General features: G+C 45.7%; 1 protein-coding gene across 9 annotated transcripts in view; it reads right to left on the reverse strand.

The window, feature by feature from the left end:
- Positions 1-19,668, reverse strand: part of DISC1 (DISC1 scaffold protein) — a 367,278-nt gene extending 347,610 nt beyond the window's left edge. For 2 of the 9 annotated variants that reach the window (XR_009352717.1, XM_059170453.1), the window contains exon 1: positions 19,280-19,648. Coding sequence is in view for 6 of the 9 variants with exons in the window: in XM_059170453.1 (XP_059026436.1) it covers positions 19,280-19,337 (58 nt within the window). In the remaining 3 variants the exon portion in view is untranslated. Of the gene's footprint in view, positions 1-19,279 lie in introns of all 9 variants that reach the window. The other 7 variants (XR_009352718.1, XR_009352719.1, XM_059170454.1 and 4 more) reach the window with 7 other exon arrangements.
- Positions 19,669-21,188: the final 1,520 nt, after the last annotated feature.

Here is a 21,188-nt window from a genome sequence, read left to right on the forward strand (position 1 = left end):
AATGCTTAGGGTTAAGATTACTGTTTGGGCCTAATTTAAAGAGATATCTGTTGATTCAGTTAAAAAAAAAAAAAAAAAAAAAAGCTTCTGCATCCAGGTTATGGTGTTAAGTGCCAGGGACTAAAACAAAAGCATTAGCCCCCATGGAACTGAAGATTTGTTTGGGGAGACCAACAAATAGACAACGTATAAATTCAAGTGTCAAATATCGAATGTAACCTGCTAAATGAGTGATAGGGAGGACGCATTCAATAGGCCAAGGGCAAGTGATCTAAGTCATTAATATGGGCTTGTTCAGAAGGCTTGCTAAAGGGGACAGAGTCTGGAGGAAAGAGAGGCCTCTGGACAGGAGGGCGGGAAGTGATACAACCAATGTGGGGATGCTCATCACCATGTCATAGGGGCAGCACATCTGAGGTCAGAATTCACACCAAGTACAGGGACTTGAAAGATGGTGGATATGGGAATCACGAAGGAGGCTGCCCTAGGTCACTTGCTGCATCACCCGAGCATTCTACTCCAGAGCTACTTCTCCCTTCCAGTCTGTCCATGTTTGCTTTCTGTGTTTCAGACCTCTGACATTTGGTGCATATATAACTATGCTACTTCTTGGTGAATTGAGCCTTCTATCAATATCTAATGTCCTTCTGTTTCCTACAACACTTTTTTACTTAAAGTCTATTTTGTCTGATATTAGTTTTAGCTCTCTTTTGATTACTATTTGCATGCAAGATGTATCTTTCTCTACCTTTCTACTTTCTTTTTTTTTTTTTTAAGATTTTATTTATTTATTTGACAGACAGAAATCACAAGTAGGCGGAGAGGCAGGCAGAGAGAGAGAGGAGGAAGCAGGCTCCCTGCTGAGCAAAGAGCCCGATGCGGGACTCGATCCCAGGACCCTGAGATCATGACCTGAGCCAAAGGCCGAGGCTTTAACCCACTGAGCCACCCAGGCGCCCCTACCTTTCTACTTTCAACATGTTTGTCCTTAGAGCTAAAGTGTCTGTAGCCAGCATGTAGTTGGATCATGAGAGGTTTTTTTTTTTAAATCCATTCTGCCAATTTCTGCCTTTTGCTGAGTTTAATCTATTCACGTGAGAAGCAATTACTGATAAGGAAGGGCTTACTTCTGCCATTTTGCTATTTGTTGTCTTCATGTCTTATAGTTTGTTTTTCCCTCATTTCCTCCTTCACGGACTTCCTTTGACTCTAATTGACTTCTTATAGTGACACATTTTTATTTCCTTCCTGTTTCCTTTTGTGTGTACTTTATAGATGTCTTCTTTGTGGCCACCATGAGGATCACATCCAATATTCTAAAGTTATAATAATCTAATTTGAATTGATACCAACTAAACTTCAATACAAAAACCCTGCTTCTACGCAGCTCCGTCCCTTTATGTTACTGATGTCACAGATCACATCTTTATACACTGTGTACTCATTAACACAGACTTATAATGATTTTTTTTGTGCATTTACTGTTTAAATTCCATAGAACCTACCATTTTCAATGTGGCTTTTTCTTGACTGGACATTCACTTAGTTGCTGTAGACCTCTAACTTTTTCCAGAGCTTCTGTGAAGTTATTTTAGCCAGTCTCTGATTGTTTTTGTCTTTTTGAACATCTCTGTGGGAGAGCAAGGACCTGGAGCTACTGCACCATTTTGCAGACATCACTCCACTCAGGCATTCTCGGTCCTGTAAAGGAGGGAGGGGCCCACATTCCCTTCCTCCACCCACCCACTGCCCCCCCCTCAGTTCTCCACTCTGAAAAATGCCTATTAGGAATCACGAATCATGGGCATAAATCAGATTGGAGCACTGTGAGGGCAGGATTAATGCTGCCACAAATTTTTCCTGTTTTCCTGTTAATCTGTACAATCTTATAGTCTTCTAAAGGATTTGTAATTTTTATATTTTTACTTTCATTTATCATTTTCTGTTTTTAGTTATGTTTAACCTTTTTTGCATGTGGCATTGGGGAAACTTCTACAGGCATACCTCTAAGACCTTGCAGGCTCAGTTCCAGACCACCACAGTAAAGCAAGTATCCCAATAAAGCGAGTCCAGTGAATTTTCTGATTTCCCAGTGCATACAAAAGTTACAGTCACACAATACTGCAGTCTGTTAAGTGTGCCTTATGTCTAAAAAAAAAAGTACATACCTTAATTTAAAAGTACTTTAGCGCTAAGAAATGTAATCATTATCCGAGTTTTCAACACATCTTAATCACTGTTCACAGATCTCCATAACAAAACAACGAGAAAGTTTGAAACATACTTAGAATTACCAAAATGTGACACAGAGACATAAAGATAGCAAATGCTGTTGGAAAAACAGTGCCCACAGACTCACTTCTTGCAGGATTGCCACAAACTTCCAATTTCTTAAAAACAAAATGAACTAAGAAAAAAAAAACTGTATATGCAAAGCACAATAAAATAAGGTATGACTGTATTTTCTTGGTTTTGAGCCATAAATGTATTCTGACTTACTGAATATTGAGTCTTGAGTCTCCTTTACCTTTCTTAATATTTTTATTTTCACTTACTTAACATTTTTCTTTTTTGTAATATTATACTACTTTTTCATTTCCCCTGGGGATGCTTTATCTCAATTTACATGTATTTTATAAACAACTTTTTTCTTTATTCTCCAATTTTTTTATTTAAATTCTAGTTAGTTAACATATAGTGTAGTATTGGATTCACATGTAGAATTTAGAGGATCATCACTCACATACAACACCTTATGCTCATCACAAGTGCCTTCCTTAATGCCCATCCCCCATCTAGCCCATCCCCCACCCACCTCCCTCCAGTTTGTTCTCTATCAATAAGAGTCTGCTTCTTGGGGGTGCTTGGTGCCTCAGTCATTAAGCATCTGCCTTCAGTTCGGGTCATGATCCCACAGTCCTTAGACCAAGGCTCACATCGGGCTCTCTGCTCAGTGGGAAGCCTGCTTCTCCCTCTCCCTCTTCCTTGCTTGTGTTCCCTCTCTGGCTGTCTCTCTGTGTCAAATAAATAAATAAAATCTTTTAAAAATAAATAAATAAGAGTCTGTTGCTTGATTTGCCTCTCTCTTTTCCCCCCATGTTAGTTAGTTTTGTTTCTTAAATTCCACATATGAGTGAAATCGTATGGTATTTGTCTTTCTCTGACTGACTTACTTCACTTCACATAGTGCTCTCTAGCTCCATCCGTGACTTGGCAAATGGCATGATTTTATTCTTTTTGATGGATGAAAAATATTCCATTGTATATATACACATCACATCTTCTTAAACTATTCATCACTTGAGGGACATTGGGCTCTTTCCATAATTTGGCTACTGTAGGTAATGTTGCTATAAACATTGGGGTGCCTGTGTCCCTTTGAATTATTACTTTTGTATCCTTTGGTAAAATACCTAGTAGTGCCATTGCTGGGTCTTGGGAAGCTCTATTTTTAACTTTTTGAGGAAACTCCATACTGTTTTCTACAGTGGCTACACCAGTTTGCATTCCCACCAACATATAAACACCTTTCCTTTCATTTCTACTTTCTTTAATCTTTCTCCTTTATGTCTCATCTATAGCATCTTATCCTTATATGACATTGAAGGCTGTGTATCATTCTTTTAAGTTTCTATCTCTGCTTCTCAATTAGTTATTTCTCTTTATTTTATGTAGCTTTTGAATTTATCACTCCTAAATCTCACTTTTTAATCTTTGAATCTGTGATCTTCACCTTTATCATTTTTATAGTTCACTTTTATGTTTCAACGGTATTCTAATTTTATCAGTATAGAGTAGTGAATAAGGCTGCAGGCCCTGAGCTGAGGGACTCCTGACTCTACCACTAGTAGCTTTGTAGGCTTTGGGGAGCTTTTTAACCTCCCAGTGCCTCAGTTTCCCATCTGTAAAATGAGGATATCAACAATCTCTACCACAAAGAATTAAAGGAGTTCATATATGTAAGGCTCTTAGAAGAGTCTCTGCCACCTAGGTACCCAAGCAGAAACATAAACCTGTTCACCAGCCCATTTCCCTTTTCTCCTGAACACACAGTTGAACTACATTTCCCAGTTTCCCTAAAATTATGTGTAGCTATGAGTGTGAGTGAAAATGGAGTGAGTGAAAGTGGAGAATAAAAGTAATGTCTTCCGGGCGCCTGGGTGGCTCAGTGGGTTAAGCTGCTGCCTTCGGCTCAGGTCATGATCGCGGGGTCCTGGGATCGAGTCCCGCATCGGGCTCTCTGCTCAGCAGGGAGCCTGCTTCCTCCTCTCTCTCTCTGCCTGCCTCTCTACCTACTTGTGATCTCTGTCAAATAAATAAATAAAAAATCTTAAAAAAAAAAAAAAGTAATGTCTTCCGGGTGCCTGGTTGGCTCAGTGGGTTAAGCCTCTGCCTTCAGCTCAGGTTATGATCTCAGGCTCAGGTCATGATCTCAGGGTCCTCATCGGGCTTTCTGTTCGGCAGGGAGCCTGCTTCCTCATCTCTCTCTCTCTCTCTCTCTCTCTCTGCCTGCCTCTCTGCCTACTTGTGATCTCTCTCTGTCAAATAAATAAACAAAATTTTTTTTAAAAAAGTAATGTCTTCCATTTTCAGGCCCGGCCTGGGAAAACCTCCTTTGCAGTTGTTCCACGCTCTTTTTCCTTCTATCTACTGATTGGATGTTGACCTTCTGGGTTACTTTGGAAGCCATGTGTTGAAAACAGAGGAAACCTGTTCCACTTGAAACCCTGAATGAATAAATAGAGTGAAACTCCTACCCTCTACCACCACCAACAACAACCTGGCTTCAAAGTGTAATTTATATGAGTAAGATACAAACCCTAAAAGTTACATGCCTCTAAGAATTTGGGTTTTACCTCACAACAGCAGGTGCCTTACATTAAAATGAGTGGACTGGCTTAGTAATCAGGCAGTGAACAGCAAGGAAACTGACCTTAGAGGTTGGAAAGATGGAGGCCCAAGTTGTGCAGTGGTAAAATATTTGGTAAAATCATCACCTGCAGTAACTAAAAAAGCAGACCTATTTCCACCATCCTTGTAGCTCTAGGAAAAGAGTTGGTAAGTAGAACATAGGTAATAAAATCAAAGAAATAGTAAATATTATAGTAATATTTTTAAAAAGAGATATGCTCCATCAAGAATTTATTTGCAGGGCATCTGGGTGGCTCAGTCAGGTTAAGCAGCTGCCTTCAGCTCAGGTCATGATTCCAGGGTCCTGAGACTGAGTCCCACATCAGGCTCCCTGCTCAGCATGGCATCTGCTTCTCCCTCTGCCTCTGCTCCTCCCTCCCACTCTCTCTCACTCTCTTGCTCTCTCTCAAATAAATCAATAAAATCATTTAAAAAAAAGAATTTGTTTGCAAGCACAAATGAAACAGGATAAAATGCAGAAATGTGTGTGCTTAAAGTGTTGGAAAGGGCTGGAAGCTGGCTGCTTCTTAATCTCAAACAGTAAGAAATAAGACTGAAAAAACTTGAGAGTCAAAGGCCCAAAACCTCAGCATTGCATTCCCGTCTGAGCTTGAGGGCCTCAAAGTAATCACCATTTAGTTGAGAAAGAAGGGCATGGGGCGATAAAGTAGTGCAATAAATCAAGCTGGATAATAAAGCCTGGAGGGGCAGGGCGAACAACTCTGGGATTAGCTCTTGGTATAAGGAATTTAATGGAAGAAAACAGAAGAGAACCCTACTAAGTTTTTGACAGAAACATATAGCCTGAGAAACCATGAGCTTGAACTTAAAAAAATTAAAAAGTCTGTAAGAGCCTGAAAAGACCTCGGGGCATCAAATAGGACAGCAAAAGCTATGCACTCCCTCATGATGATGGCAGACTCCCCAGCAACTGCTTGAAATGTTGCCATGGAGAATAAAAGAAAAGAGGAACTTGGCAGGACAGACCATGGAGACCAATCAATAAGAGATTTCCTCTCAGAAAGCAGAACCAAGGTCTAATGGAGAAAGCTCTCCCACCCCCTGGTTAGGGGGCCTCCACCTGGCCTACCCAATGGCTTTCATGATCGCCTTGTACCCATGGCTACTGTGCATACCCTATTTTATATTTACCCTGTTCCAACTGGGAGTTTTTGGTGCTTTTATGCTGGCTCTGCCCCACCACTGAAAGCTGAGAGAGGCTGGAAGAAGGCAAGTATTTTTCTTTCTTAATTTGCAAGTCACAGAAACGAGGACCCTCATTTCGATGCGGAGAAGACAGTGCATCCGCCAGAGATCCTGAAGGGTGATCCTGACGCAACGACTGCGTGGGACCTCCGGCATCTCCTCTAGGGAGGGGTGAGTCGAAATGTCACGGAAGAGTGAAACAGGAGTTTGGTGACCAGCAGAGAAAGCTATGGCGGAGACCGGCCACCGTTCACCAAACCTATTTCCCTTGCCTCCCGCATACACAGCTAAGGGACATTTCCCAGCCACCCTTGCAGCTGGGTGTGACCACGTGACTGACCCTGGCCAATGAAATCTGGGCGGAAGCAACGCCCACCACTTCCGGTTCTGGTCCGTAAAAATCCGGCGTGCGAGCTTCTGCTTTCTTTTCCTCTCTCTGCTAGCTGAGTGGCGAAGGCTCCGGCAGCTTTGGAAGCCTCCTGCTGAAGGTGGTGGGGCCTCTGTCGGGCCAAGCCCCTGAATGGCCGTGGAAGGCAGGGCAGCCCCTCCAGCCGAGCCTGGTGCCCCGACCCCCAGTAAACGGAGGGAGAATCTGCACTTTGCCTCGAGAGAGAGACACGTCTGACGTCTTCGGGTGCCAGCATCTCAGAATCTCTGTTACGGCACGAGCACCCCTTCAATACAAGAGCTTAATCAGAGTTAGCGTGTTCTAAAGGGGGACAACTGTAAACATTGCAATGTAGTGCAACCGGATGAGCCAATCGTGCTAGAACAGGCAGTTACCGTGTAGCCGTTCAAAGTGATGACGCAAAGCCACGTTTGTTGACATGACCGCGTTTCTGTGCGGTACTCGTACGTGGGACTAGAAGTGGGTTAAGAAACAAGATGCAGCAGGACCCGATTTCTATAAAACTCTGTGTGTATGGGACAGAGGCTCTGTGAACCTTCTGGAAGGACGTTCATTAAAGAATTAAGTGAGGAAGGTGGGACTCCAGTGATCATTTCTTGATGTATTTTTCAGGCTTGTTTGATTTTCTTCTTTACAATGCCTGTGTTTTGTTTTTTTACGTAGAAACAACAAAGCTATATTTGAGCATGAACTGTATTATATTTCTTCCAGGCGACCCTATCATGTCCTGTTCATTTCTTTTAAGAGGAAGGAGAACAGACCAGGCTTTGAAATCTTCCTCACACCCGTGTGACCTCTGGTGTGTCTGTCAGCTAACTGCCTTCTTCCCAGGCAGGGTGAAGGAAAGACCCTCTGACCACCCAGACCTCTCCTCTACGAGGCTTGCAGAAGAGGTGTCCCTGGTAATGATTCCCACCATTGGGGTCTAGGTCACAGGTGACTGTATCTTTGCTAAATGGCTGCCATCAAAATTGTAGAGTTTTGAGCAGAGGAGTGAGTCAGGTAACTAGAGTTTTAGGAAAATTAATCTGACCAGAATGTCCACTGTGATTAGGAAGAGGCTAGAGGCTGAAAACCTATTTTAAACCCCAGCACAGTAATCCTGACGTGTGATGGAGATGGAAACAGAGGAAGGGCCCATGTGCTCTGAGATCCTAGGGAGTGTACCAGCCCCTGAGCACCCCACAGATTTAGATCCACAGAAGCCATACGTTGAGTAGGAAAACTGAAGCCACTCCAAGTACACCAAACAGAGAACTTTTTTTTTTTTTTTAAGATTTTGAGGCACCTGGGTGGCTCAGTGGGTTAAGCCTCTGCCTTCGGCCCGGGTCATGATCTCAGGGTCCTGGGATCGAGCCCCACATCGGGCTCTCTGCTCGGCAGGGAGCCTGCTTCCCCCTCTCTCTCTGCCTGCCTCTCTGCCTACTTGTGATCTCTCTCTCTCTCTCTCTGTCAAATAAATAAAATAAAATAAAATAAAAAGATTTTATTTATTTACCGGACAGACAGAAATTGCAAGTAGGCAGAGAGGCAGGCAGAGAAGGAGGGGAAGCAGGCTTCCTGCTGAGCGGAGAGCCCGATGTGGGGCTCGATCCCAGGACCCTGAAACCACAACCCAAGCCAAAGGCAGAGGCTTTAACTCACTGAGCCACCCAGGGACCCCCCAAACAGAGGACTTTTAATCTAGACTGCTGGACACAAAGGTGTGGAAAGAACTGGAAGAGAATGAAGGAGAAGGAAAGGCAGGAGCAAGGAGGAGGAAGGACAGTAGCTCAGGATGAGAGGCTGATGCTCCCGGGCTGCTCCGGAGCCTGCCCAGTCTGCGGCAGTGGAAGAGGAGACTGGAGCTGGCTCTGGAGCCTGGGAAGAAAGGCCCCTTGGCAGGGCTTCAGGAAACCCGAATTCCCCAGCCTTGCCACGGCTCCAGCTCATGTCTGCAGCTGCCCCACTGAAAAACCCAGAATCCAGAAGCTTTTCTCTTCCTCCTGCCTCTGGCAGGAGGCCTCAGTAAGGGCCTCTTACTGGCAGAATTTAACAGGAAGGGAGCCGGCAAGGGAGCAAGAGATGTGCCGTTTTCAGACTCCCAGCCTCGGCAGTAAAGAGCAAAGCACAGAACCGGTGGGAAAGGGGCCAAGAATCAACCACCAGCACCCAGCCTACACTCCGACCCATTCTTTTCAACCTGTGTTAACAAGTGTCCATTCCGCAGGACACGTGCAGGGCAGTGGTGAGGTAGGGGGCCTGGGAAGGCAGAGGAACGACTGCCCTTGGCCTCAAGGAAAATTCTAGGGAAAATTTAGAATTGGGGAAATGGCAAAATTGTTGCTCTGACCATGGTAACTGTCACTGAAATTACAGTGAAGTGAGCAAGACAGAGCCAGGTAAAGCATGCCACACACTCCCAGAAGGCCCCGTCTGCTACACTGGTAATAGCGCCTTGCTCTCGTCAACAGGACCACTGCTGGCACATAGGGTACCACTGGACCAGTTTTTAAAAAGGCACCTCCTTGGGGGTGATGAACTATAAAAAGATATCCCCTCTGGGAAACCAAATTAGTAAAAGGTAGTCCCCCTGAGCTGACGAGTTGGGAAAAGGCAGGCCTTCCTCACACAGGGGGCCCAGCCTGGATGTTGGCCCCACTCACCCCTCCAGTAGGATGCTGGCCAGGAAATCACCTGACCACCTGAAGGCTGCAGCCCCCCTATTTTAATTTGCCACTGTTTTCCTAAGCCCTTTGCATATATTATCTCACGGAATGCTCAGAAAGGCCCTGCGAAACAAGCATCATCACCGCCCAGTTTACAGATGAAGGGAATACATGTAGTAAGTGGCAGAACTGCTGTTAGAGATTTGAAATCTAATAAGAGCCCATCAATAACAACAGTAGTAATAATAATGCAGGTACCTACGATGAGACAGACACTGTAGCCAGATCTTTACTCATATGACCATAGTCAATTCTCATCACAGCAGGATATGGCTATTTCCCCTTCAGTTCACTAGCCAAGAGCTCACTGCTCAAAGAACCTGAGCACCAGGGTCGAAGGCGATTGTCTGACCTGCGTGCTAGTACACACGGCACGTGCACTTGACCCCCAGCATCCCATCATTTATTTATTTTTTGTACAAGTTACTGCCTCTCTCAGAGGAAGCCCAAGCCCAGTCTGATCTGAGCGAACAATGAGACTGCACAGGAATCCCTGAAGCTGGGATTTCCTGTGGGTTTTTCTGTTGGTAAAACAAAAGCCCCTTTGACTCTGGCTCTTTGGGGGTTCCAGGGAACAAGCTGGCATTATCTTTGCACTGAAGGGCCTTTGACTCCCACACTCACTGCAGACAATGCTGAAAGGACACCCAAAGGACCAGCCAAATGCCCTGCCCACTCCCCAGCCTCACAGAAGTTCTCCCTCCACGAAAACAGCTCCCAGGGATGGCTCAACAAATGCACAGGGCAGGCAGCGAGGCTCGATGGGGAAGCAAGCAGCCAGGTCCCCCGCTCTGTCCCCATGTGCGCCTGGGTTCCTTTGGCTTCCATAATGGTTTTATTAAATAAATGTGAACCGTGACTATTTCTTCCCTGGAGCCAAAACACCTGAGAAGCCAAGGGAGTGAGCAAACTCTTGAGTTTAGAGAGAAAGGCAATGGAAGGCACAGTGCTGAGCTGAACTTCTTTTAAGGTTAGAATGCCCTCTTTGGGTATGAAATGATATCAGCAGGAGCAGGAAATTTTCTACAGCAGGAGAGGAAAACCATCAGAGAAGAAACCAAAACACAGTGTCGTAATGGAGAATCTTAGAGAGCTTAAATTTCACACAGATGAAAACTTAATAAAGACAAAACCAAAATTAAATTGCACCTTGAAAAATGCAAACATTGATGGGATCAGGACCAGTGTTCCCTTTGCGGAGCCAGCTCGACATGCTCTGTCAAGCAGCCTTCACTCTCCATGATACGTTTGGTATTAATCACCCTTGGGAAGCCTTATCACAAGCAGCTCTAGTGTGCTTGGAGCCCAAGGCAGCGTCGCACATGCCAAAGGACCCACTCCCCTTGATTTCAGGCGGTGGGCATTTCAGGCGGCACCTTGACAGTTTCAACTCTCTCCCCAGCAGGTCTGTCAATATCAGTGGTGGTCCCGTGCTCCCACCAAGACAAGCAGAGTCTCTGGAGCCCAGGGAAGCATACAGCCTAAGGTATCATTTGCCCTTGGGCCGCAAAATGTGGCAATAAAGGATTCATCCAAGAGGCAGCCTGAAAAGAGGAATCAAAACTAGTGCAAGGCAGTCTACACAGCCTGGCCGTCCCAAACTGCTAGGCGAAGCATAAGAATCCAAGTGTCAGACCAAGGCCATGGAGGCGTGGAGCACGCAGTCTGGGAAGCTGAGTATGGGAACCTCCCCACCCCCCAGAGCAGACTGCCAGTGCTCCCTTGATGAGGGGCCATCTGCCCTCCTGCTCTGGAAACGTGCTCAAGCCAGACTAAACAAGACACCCTCCGTACAATCTTATTCCCGTCCTCCCTGTGACACCTCTCACATCCCTCTGCCTGCTGACCGCTTATCAGCAGCCCATCTGAGAAACAGTAGAGACCACCTAATGGACTAGGAATTGGAAAGAGAGGAGATAGGAGGGGGCAGGGGGAGACAAAGAGAAGCTACAATAACTATTAAGTACAAGTTCATGATGCATCATCTAGGATTCCAAAACCCAGGAGTCTCTGTCTGAGAACCACAGGCTTTCTCTCCATCTTGCAGCCGTCTGATCTGACGGAACTCATATGGTGGCAAACCACGTGTGCACAGACACAAAGCGGTCTAGGGTCTTTATTTATTCCACTTAGTTCTGGGAACAAGCATCTACTTGGCCACAGAAACACTGATGTGATTCAGTTAAGGGATCCGGGACCCAGATGAAGGTACGAGGAACGAGCTACAGGGTGAGCGGAGATCACAGGTAGGACCAATGTTAGAAACAGTTACAACAAAAGCAATTCTATGCACACACATATACAGATTGTGATGAGCTCTTCGAGAAATTATTTGACCACAATTCTGCACTGAGGGCCTGATCTCATTCCCCTCGTTTCCAGAAGGGAGGATACTGAGATCCAGAGAGATTAAGGGACTGGCCTGGGTTCTGACCCCAGTGGAGAGCCCTTTCCATCTGGCCGCCTGACCAATCATGGCTGGCCATCACTGTATGCACAGCAACAAGTAACCTGAAGCATTCTGATCACAGCTTAAATGAGCTTTGCCTTGGCAATGCACTCCGCGCACCCATCTGATGTTTCAGGAATTCACAGGAATTCACGGAAAACAGAGACAATATCGTGACAAGGGCAAGGGTTGGCTTCGGGGATGCTGCAGCACATCCCCACCCCCGCACCCACTTCTCACCGTCTTCTAAAGCCACTCCAAATTATAGTCGTGGCGATGTGCTTTGATATGGGCTGCTGACATTTTTCTCTTATGAAATGTGTGAATGGAAACACCTTTAGAGGTTTTTATCATTTGTATTGACATAGAGTTGTGCCTGCATCTAAAAGCAACTTTAATTCTTTTTTAAAAAATATTTATTTATTTTAGAGAGAGAGAGAGAGAGAGAGCGCATGCAGGGGGAAGGGGCAGAGGGAGAGGGAGGGAGAAACTTTAGCAGACTCCCCGCTGAGCACAGAGCCTGACCCAAGGCATGACTTGGGGCTCTACCTGGGGCTCGATCCCATGACCTTGACATCATAACCAGAGCCAAAACCAAGAGTTGGAGGCTTAACTGACTGTGCCCCCTGGTGCCCCCATGTAAAACCAACTTTAAAACAAATTCCCTACCCTCTCCTTGCTAATGCAGCCTTGGTTAGGAAGCAGTTCTCCTGCCATGTGGGCTAGGATGCACATGGTACTTTAAACCAGTGCCAGTCAGGAAGTCCCTGTCCTACCTCAGGTCTAACAGAAGTCATAAAAAGATAAATAAGACTAGGTCTGCCCTCAAGAAATTGAGCCCAGATGAATGCAAAGGCATACCCAAAGTATTTCTCTATAGTAAATTCGTGGTTGACTCACCCCTTCCCCAGGTCTGTAACGATTAATAATTGTTCATTTTATTGGAAAAGGCAGTCTCCAAATTTGAATGGAATACTGTTTAAAGGTGGTGGTGGTGGGGGGGTGGTATCATTTGTTTGTTAAAAACAGGATACCAAATTTAAGAGCAGTGTCACTATAAATTCATCCCAAGATTAGCCTAAGATAAGGCAACCCCCTTGGAACATCTCACTTTATTTCCACTGAGCCCTGTTCTACCTCAGTGAAGTGGGAGGAAACAGAGACAGTATCAATGCCTTTTCTTATAGATCACGTTATGCTTTTCAAAAAAGTTTCTAAAACAATATTTGAATAAATGTGCTAGATAATCCCAAATCAGAGAGCTAAGAAAATATAACAGTTGGATTAGAATTATAGAATTTGTCCATTTTTCCATTCACAGTACTACAGAAGTCACATAAAGAAAGACGCACAAAAGCCACATGGTTGGGAAATAGCTCAGAACTCAACTTAACAATCCCCAAGGCCAACTGGCTCTCCGGGTAGAGGGTGAGATCATGCGTGCTGCATCAGTGTGAGACTGCATGAGACGGTCCCCAGACAGCTGGGGGCCTCCCCCGGCCTGGGAAGTGTGTGTCCTCAACCACAGGGCTGCCTGAGAAGAGAAGGTCGACGAAATTCAGCAAACACAAGACCACAACCAGGAAATGAGTGCAGTTTCTACGGATGGAGAACTGTCTGTCTCTTCCTAGGGGAAGAGCAGCACATTTTCTATATAAGCATGAGAACCAATACTTTTGTAAATTATCTGCTTGTGTGCCTGCTCTCACTGTCTCTCTGTCAAATAAACAAATTAAATCTTAAAAAAAAAAAAAATTGGGTAGACAGAAGGAAGTCCTGAGATGCTCTCCAAAGAAGCCTCCTATTAGTGGCTGCTAAGCCCCAAGCATTGTCTTCCATCACTTGGAAAGAATCCCAGGCTTTTCTACATCTTCCCTCTAGACTGGAGGGTCCATGAGGACAATCTAATACATCTTTAAGCACCATGCTGTGCACCACACCGTGCCATGTGCAGAGTACATAAAATAAACATTCTTGAGTTAACAAATGGATAAGCTAATGTCTATAGAAGAGAACTCTGTAAGCAGACAAGTGGAAACAGAAGGATTGATAGTCAAGGTAGATCTTAAAAGATCTTAAAAGTATATCCTAAAAGTTCTCATCACAAGATAAAAATGTTGTAACTGTGTGGTGAGGATGTTAACTAGACTTATGTGGCGATCGTTTCATAGTATATACAAATATCAAATCATTATGTTGTACATCTGAAATTAATGTAGGTCAATTCTATCTCCAAAAAAAAGTCAAGGTAGTTTAAGGCCTCCAGATCTATTATTTGAACTGAATGCAAATTATCTCTGCCCAAGCACAGCTGTTTCATATTCCACTCTGCCTGGCCTGTGGCTATAAAGAAAAGCATTAGGAAAATATCAAGACTCATGCTGAAATACACAAACCTTTCTCCATCAGAGGATTTGGAATTACAAAACAGCTTTTCCAATTCTAACTGTCCAGTTTATTTGAAACCAGAGAACCCCAATTTACCTCCAAATTTACATCTTTTCTCATTTGACCCCTGTGAAGTGGTCCTCCTCTTCCCATCAGTGCTCGAGTAAGATCGTGTAAGATGGCGTTCACTTGTAAACGCCAAAAACATGCATTCTCCTGTGTCATAAACCAAGCCTAATACTCATGTCAAATCATCTTATCAATCCACTCACAAATTAAGAGACAACAACTGTGAAAAAGAAGTTAGGTTGGTGTACATGTCACAAAACTAAATTTAACCTCAGGTTCCACATTCAGGATGCAATTCACTCATTAAACTTGAGATATTTCACCTTTCAACCTAAGAAAACAATTAGTCTCCATGTAGGGCCACCTGTGAAATGCATGTTTCTATTCCTGGTCGACTTGTTTGCCTGGATGAACACGATCATGTTAACGATTAATATCAATCCTTGATATGTGCAACCCTGGGGAGTTAAAGTAAGTATTGCATTCGGGCAGCTAACTGCAGGGAGTTGTCTAGACCTCTTGAAATGGAATCACCTGGGAGGTTGGGGGGCTCAAAATACGTAATTTCAGTGAGCGGGGAATAGAAATTCACACAGTAGCTCAAATCCTCTAGGACAAAAATCACAGAATCCTAGATCTATGAGGGTTCCCATGAGTCACCCAATCCAACCTTCCTCCCTACAGGCAGACTCCCCCACTGCATTCAACCACAGAATCACCCAACACCAACTTAAATGCTTCTGATGACCAAAAAAAAAAGACAAACAAAACTCAGTGCTTTCCAAGGCAGCCTATTCCAAAATACATAAATCAGTAAGGATTTAATTTGGTTCACTCAATATTTGTAAGCAGTGATGAATTATGCCAAACTATGGATTGAAGCAAAGCTTCATGGAAACAGCTTTCAGTGAGGGAAGACCCAGATTCTAATACTCACTCTCCTGCCATTCCTCGCCTTTTCCACTGCAATCTAAGCAGGCCTGACTCTGTGACCTCTATTTCCACTCAATGTCAGTGCGCCCTGATGGATGACTTACCCTCCAAGATTGCTATCTCGTACCTCCAGGAGGTTACTGTCTTAATTGCACTCCTCTGAAAGTTCAGACAGATCTGCAAATAAAGGAGGGAAGTCCTCCCATGACAGGCAAATGTTAAGAGTTGAACAGGCAGAACTTTGTCCATGTATTTTAAGAGGATGAGCACAATGCCACGTGGCTGGGACACTAACCTGAAGCTGAAAAGTGACAGACAACCTAAGCCTATTTATTTCCATTACTTCATTTGCGACCAGGTCTCCTGCACCCATGGCTACCATCCTACTGACCAAATATATACTTTTCAGCATTTGCACTTGCTAAATGCACCTCAGTGTCTCACCTGCCAGAACTCAAGAGGTTTAACCCATTAATCTTCGGAAATGTCATCCAGCAATAAGCTCTGTGATTCTGTTTTTAACACCTGACCACTAGGGACCCTCGTGGTCAGAGGAAGCCCTACGATCTCTGCTAACCATTTCTGATCGTGTGAGCTGCGCAGCACACCAGATGGCCTCCCCACTGCCTTCCAAAGCCAGCTATCTCTGATAGTCTTTGGTCAGCCACAGTCCTTCCCTTTCACTTGCTGTGAAAACCTGGAAACTGACTGCAAAGTCTGCCCAAATAAGCAGCTGGTAAACTGATTTCAAAAAAAAAAAAAAAAAAAAATGGATTCAGGATGGTCAGAGCATCTGTGGCAGGCGTTTTAAAAATTGCATGATGGTTGCACAAAAGACATTCACTAAGGAATTTTCCCCACAAAGACATAAACGTCAAGAACAAACACTGTAAGTCTCCCTAAGGCTGAAAGTCTTACATTCCTAAATGGTGCTGGTTGAAAAATGACTGGCCACAAGTGGCCCAGGCTGTGCCAGAGGGGTCGGTCCCCACCCCCTGAGTGGCAGCCAAAGGCATCTCTGGAAGCAGGGCCCTCTACTTGCTTTGCAAGAACCCAGCACATAAACTGAATTCTTATCATCACTATCAAAACAATGATTCTAATAAATCTAATCTAAAATGTTACCTATTTTTATACTCAAAATTTTTGTTCTATGCTGGATTTTAGATATTATTTCAAGATCACTACTAAATCCTCTCTTGGTTCTAAAGTTCTTTCATCGAACTTTGGCCAAAACCACACTCAAACAACAGCAACTTAATTTCCAATCTTTTTCCAATCAAAATTTTCAGATTTACTTTAAAGGAAAAGTTTTAATGCACCTAATACATTTTGGCTTCTTTCCTAAATTGATGTCTGGATGCTTGAGCATTGAGCAAGTATTATTTTTGTCATTCAACAAAAAATAATAGTTTGCATCCCATTTTTAAAATAGATACAGACGAACACAGCACAGAAACGGTTTACAAGAACAGAGATGTGAAGCTATTTGCCTATATTGATGGGATTACAGTGATTTTTTTTTTATGTTCTTTTTCTTGTCTAGTGTTTTCTGTGCCTCCTGTAATGAGTGTGCTTTGCTCTTGGAAGAAAAAAAAGAACAGGAGAACTTCATTTAGGAAATAAAGGAATTTGGGATTCTTTCTGCAGCAGAGAGACGTGGGATTCACTCTCCCTCCGGTGCACAGACTTTCTCAAAAGGCCCGTTTCCCTCTGGGGTTATCGAAGGTGAGCAGTGAAGTCCCTGCAGAAATATGGGAGGGTGGGGGGGGCCCAACCCTGCATGATCCCCGTGACATGGAAAGCCGCAATGCCAGTTTACACCTCCTGTACCACCCTAAGAGTTCCGGCAAACTTAAAGCATTAAAATAAAACGTGACTTCAGATTTCATATAGTCTGACGGGATACGTCCTGTCAAGATTTTAATACTTTTTCTCTCTGCAAATTTTCATTGTTTATTTGTGCAAGAAAGTAGTTTAAATGGGATTTTAAAACAGGGATTAAAAAAATTAGATTATGTCAAAGTCTCATCTGCCAGGGCTAACAATTCACTCATACACACACACACACACACACACACACACACACACATATAATGTTTTTTAAAGTAATCTCTGTGCCCAGTGTGGGGCTTGAACTCACAACCCTGAGATCAAAAGTCGTATGTTCTACTGACTGAGCCAGCCAGGCACCCCCTCTCATATTTTAGAATCTGTAAATATGTTAGGATATACAAGCCCCTATAATCTAACCCAGGTCTACCCTGAGCCACAGCTCGTCTCCACAGCTTCAGCTTGGCCAGTGGTTGAGAACACACCAGTGAGAGGCACCCACACGAGGGTTCTCATCCTGGCTTTACCTTAACTGCCACGTGACCTTGGGAAAGAGGCAGGCTAGCCCTGCATCTCAGCTTTGTACAGGGAAAGCGAAGTTTCAAAATACCCACCTCGCGAAGGTTTAAGGCGGGTGGCATCAAAGGGATTCCTAAGACATGCCTGGTACAGTGCAGGCTCTGAAAAACGGCAGACATTGTTATTCCCTGCTGGTAGCCGTGATGTCTTACGTTTACAGAGCGACTCATGCTCTTCAAGACTCTTTCAGATCTTTTACCTCATTTGATCTTCGGGCGGCTCTATCAGCCCCAAAAGCAGTAATTACTGCCCCCACTTTTCTTGTCTTTGGTCTTTTTTTGTAACGAAACGGGGAGGAAACTGAGGCCCAAGGTTACAGAGCTCAGAAAGCAGATCCAGGCTGTCTTTGAACAGCAGCATAGGTTCACAACTAAACCTCTGAAGGCTTCAGGTGCCATGCCTGAATATAATAAAATTAAGTTTCTTTTAAGATACTCCATCACTGGGGCCCCTGCGTGGCTCGTTAGTTAAGCATCTGACTCTTGATTTCAGCTTCAAGTCATGTTTTCGGGGTAGAGAGATGGACCCCCCACGGGCACCTGTTCAGCAGGGTGTTTACTTGGGATTCTCTCCCTCTCCCTTTTCCTCTGCCTCCTATTATTTAAAATAAATAAATAAATAAATAATGTTTTAAATAAATAAAGTACTCCTCTGTTTATACCTTAATCAAAGCAAACTGGTATTTCCACATCACTCCAAATTATTTAGGTTTTGCTTAGTAAAAATAGGAACTAAGGTTACTTAAAGCTTACTATCTCAGGCACTGGACTGTGCTTCAGAGCCACTGCCCCACTTAAACCCCATAACAACCCTACGAGGTAGGCACTGACACCATCCCCACTTTACAAATGGGGAAACTGAGGGATGACTAAGTCCAAGATTGAGATGCAGGCCGACTGTCTCCAACTCCCAGCTCCTAGGACTCTGATATTATCCAAACTTCATGTCTTAACTGAGCACACACTAAGCGTCCCCTTTCACATTTGAGGAAACCAAGGTTCCAAGATGTTAAGGGATGTGTCTAAAGTCACCGGGCCCTCTTCTGGCACAGCTATGACACAACCCAGCACCCAGACTCCAAATCCCACTCCCTTCCGAAAGTCTCAAATTCCTCTGCATATGTCTGAACTGTGCGTCGGGAAAAGAAGCCCTCTCATTCTTGCAAAGCAACAATCCACTTAAAGCCCTCGGTGTCAGCACAGAATTGACAGCGTGACCCGCGCGCAGGGAGGTGGAAACGGAGCGGTCTCTCCAGAGCCGGGCTGTGGGCGTCGCCGTCGCCAAGTCGGAAGTGGGAGGTGAAATTGTTCGCAGAGCGGCCCCTCGGAGAGGTGCCAGCACTGTGTTCCCTATCCCAACCCCAACCTCCTCCCTCCAGGTCGCTGGTCGGGTGGAGCCCGAGCTTCAGCTGAACCTCAGGAGGAAGGCGAGTGTGAGGGTCCCCGCACCCAGCCAAAGCCCGAGTCCTTGACGCCTTCGTCCGCCGCCAGGACCGGCGGATCGCAGCCGGTCGGACGAGAGCAGTTTCGGGAAACGGCCGCTTGCCGGATCCTGGCTCAGTCCTAAAGGAGGGACCTGACAGCCCCAGACCCACTCCTCTCTTACCCCGGCACACCACGCGCCCTGCCTCGGTTTCCTTCTCCTCGAAATGGGTGCGCTGAACCCAGAATGGGAACAGAGGCACAACCCCGGACCTACACGATTTCCAAGGGGCAGAGCGCGCCCTCCCGGCCTGGATTCCTCCACCCGGCACCCGAGCCCCGGCCCCGCCGGCCATCGTGTCAGCGCCCCTACCTGCACCGCGGCCCCCGCCGCCACCGGCCAGGGCGCCTTGGGGTCCCCCGCCCAGCATGCGCCCTAGCTCCTCCAGCTCCTCTGCGGTGGGCAGGCTCCGTGCGCCCAAAGGCCCGCGGAGGGGGGAAGAGACAGCAAGCTGGACGGGAAGTGGGGAGGGGGGCGACGAGGAAGGGGGAGGCTCCTTCCTTCTCCGCGAGGCGGCCGGTTTCCTTTCCAGCCTCGGCCCCTTACACACTCAGGCGCGCGCGCGCGCACACACACATACACACACACACACGCCCGCGCGCGGCTGGGGAGGGCAGCGCACAGCCTGCCTCCAGGACCTCTGAAAGTTTGCAGTTCGCCCTCTGGCTCATTGCTGAGCTCACCCGCGAGGGGAAGTGGCGGTGGGGGAACGGGTGTACAGGAAAGGAGACTGGCAGCCCACTGGGGTGGGGTCTGCGAGGCACCTCCCAGACGCATGATTAGGGAAGTGACCAGAGAGTTGATGGAAGAGATGGGGGGGGGGGGGGTAATGACAGGGTGGGGAGAAGGTGGGAAGAAGACCGGCCACACCAGGAAAGAGATGCGCAGAGCAATTGCTCAAAAATGAAACGGAATCCAACTTTCTGAAGCTTCCAGCAGCAGTGGACCGCTGCCAGAGCTCCTCCCCACGCTGGGCAGCCAGCCCAGGAGGCAGACTGTGGTCCATGCAGAGCTCTTGGGCCCCCTGACTGATCTCTTTCGCCCCTTCTGTTTGGTTCAGTCAAGGAGGCTACTGAAGCGCCTCGCCAACCCCACCTGGAAATGCACCTGCCAGAAATGATTCTTGTCCGTAAGGAGCTCACCATCAGCTGGGAACAGAAACCAAATAACAATATACATGCCGAGAACCAGGGCTTGGCTGTAAAAAAGTGTTGCAGAATTTGGGGGGTAAGAGAGTATTTAAAGAAGTGTCAGGAAGCCTGTCTGGAGGAAAGGGAAGGATCTGGCTACAAATAGAGGGCCAAGGTGCTTCAAAAGAGAAGACCCTTGTGGGTGCAAACACATAAATGTGCTTGAAAGTAAATGTGTTTGAGGACAGAATGAATATGAGCATGGATATTAAGGATGTGGGGAAACAGTGGAAGGAACATAAAGTTTAATTTAATGAATTTAATGATACAGAAACCAGGGGTGCCTGGGTGGCTCAGTCATTAAGCAGCTGCCTTCGGCTCAGGTCATGATCCCAGGGTCCTGGGATCGAGCCCCACATCGGTCTACCTGCTCAGCGGGAAGTCTACTTCTCCCTCTCCCACTCCCCCTGCTTGTGTTCCCTCTCTCGCTGTCTCTGTCATATAAATAAATAAAATATTTTTTAAAAGAAAGAAAAAGAAACCACTAAACCAGAATCTGAATTCAGTGATTTAGTTCAAGAGATTAGAAAGGGCCCTCAGAGTTTGTTCAGTTAGCTGACTGAAACATGGACCAAGAGGTAACCTACACTAAATGCTAGGGGTGGCAAGGCCAGACTTGTCTTGGGACACAGTAAAGGAACTATCCAAAGGCTTAGGGAAATTGGAATCTGGAGTGAAATTATCATATAAGACCTGTCACCCTCTGGGAGGGTCATGAGGACACCGCTTTCACCATGACTCTGGTAAATAGCTTTGTGACCCAGCATCCTTGGTCACTCTTCTCTGTGGGTCAGGAATTACAGTGGACACTGCAGCTACTGAATGGGGACCCTTCAGTGCAATGGGGAAGACTGATCCCAGGGTGACAGGGTGAATGGTGGCAATGAATCACCAAAGGTAAGGGGGCGGGGGTTGATCACGGTCTTCCTAGAAGTCAAACAGATGGGAAGTTTACTAAATTCTTACTTGATCTGGATAAGCAGAAAAGTTCTAGTGCAAGTGAACAAAAGCTTAACTCGCTTTCAAAGTAA

The sequence above is a fragment of the Mustela lutreola genome, chromosome 4 (assembly GCF_030435805.1).
Source record: "Mustela lutreola isolate mMusLut2 chromosome 4, mMusLut2.pri, whole genome shotgun sequence".
In the NCBI taxonomy this organism is placed as follows: Eukaryota; Metazoa; Chordata; class Mammalia; order Carnivora; family Mustelidae; genus Mustela; species Mustela lutreola.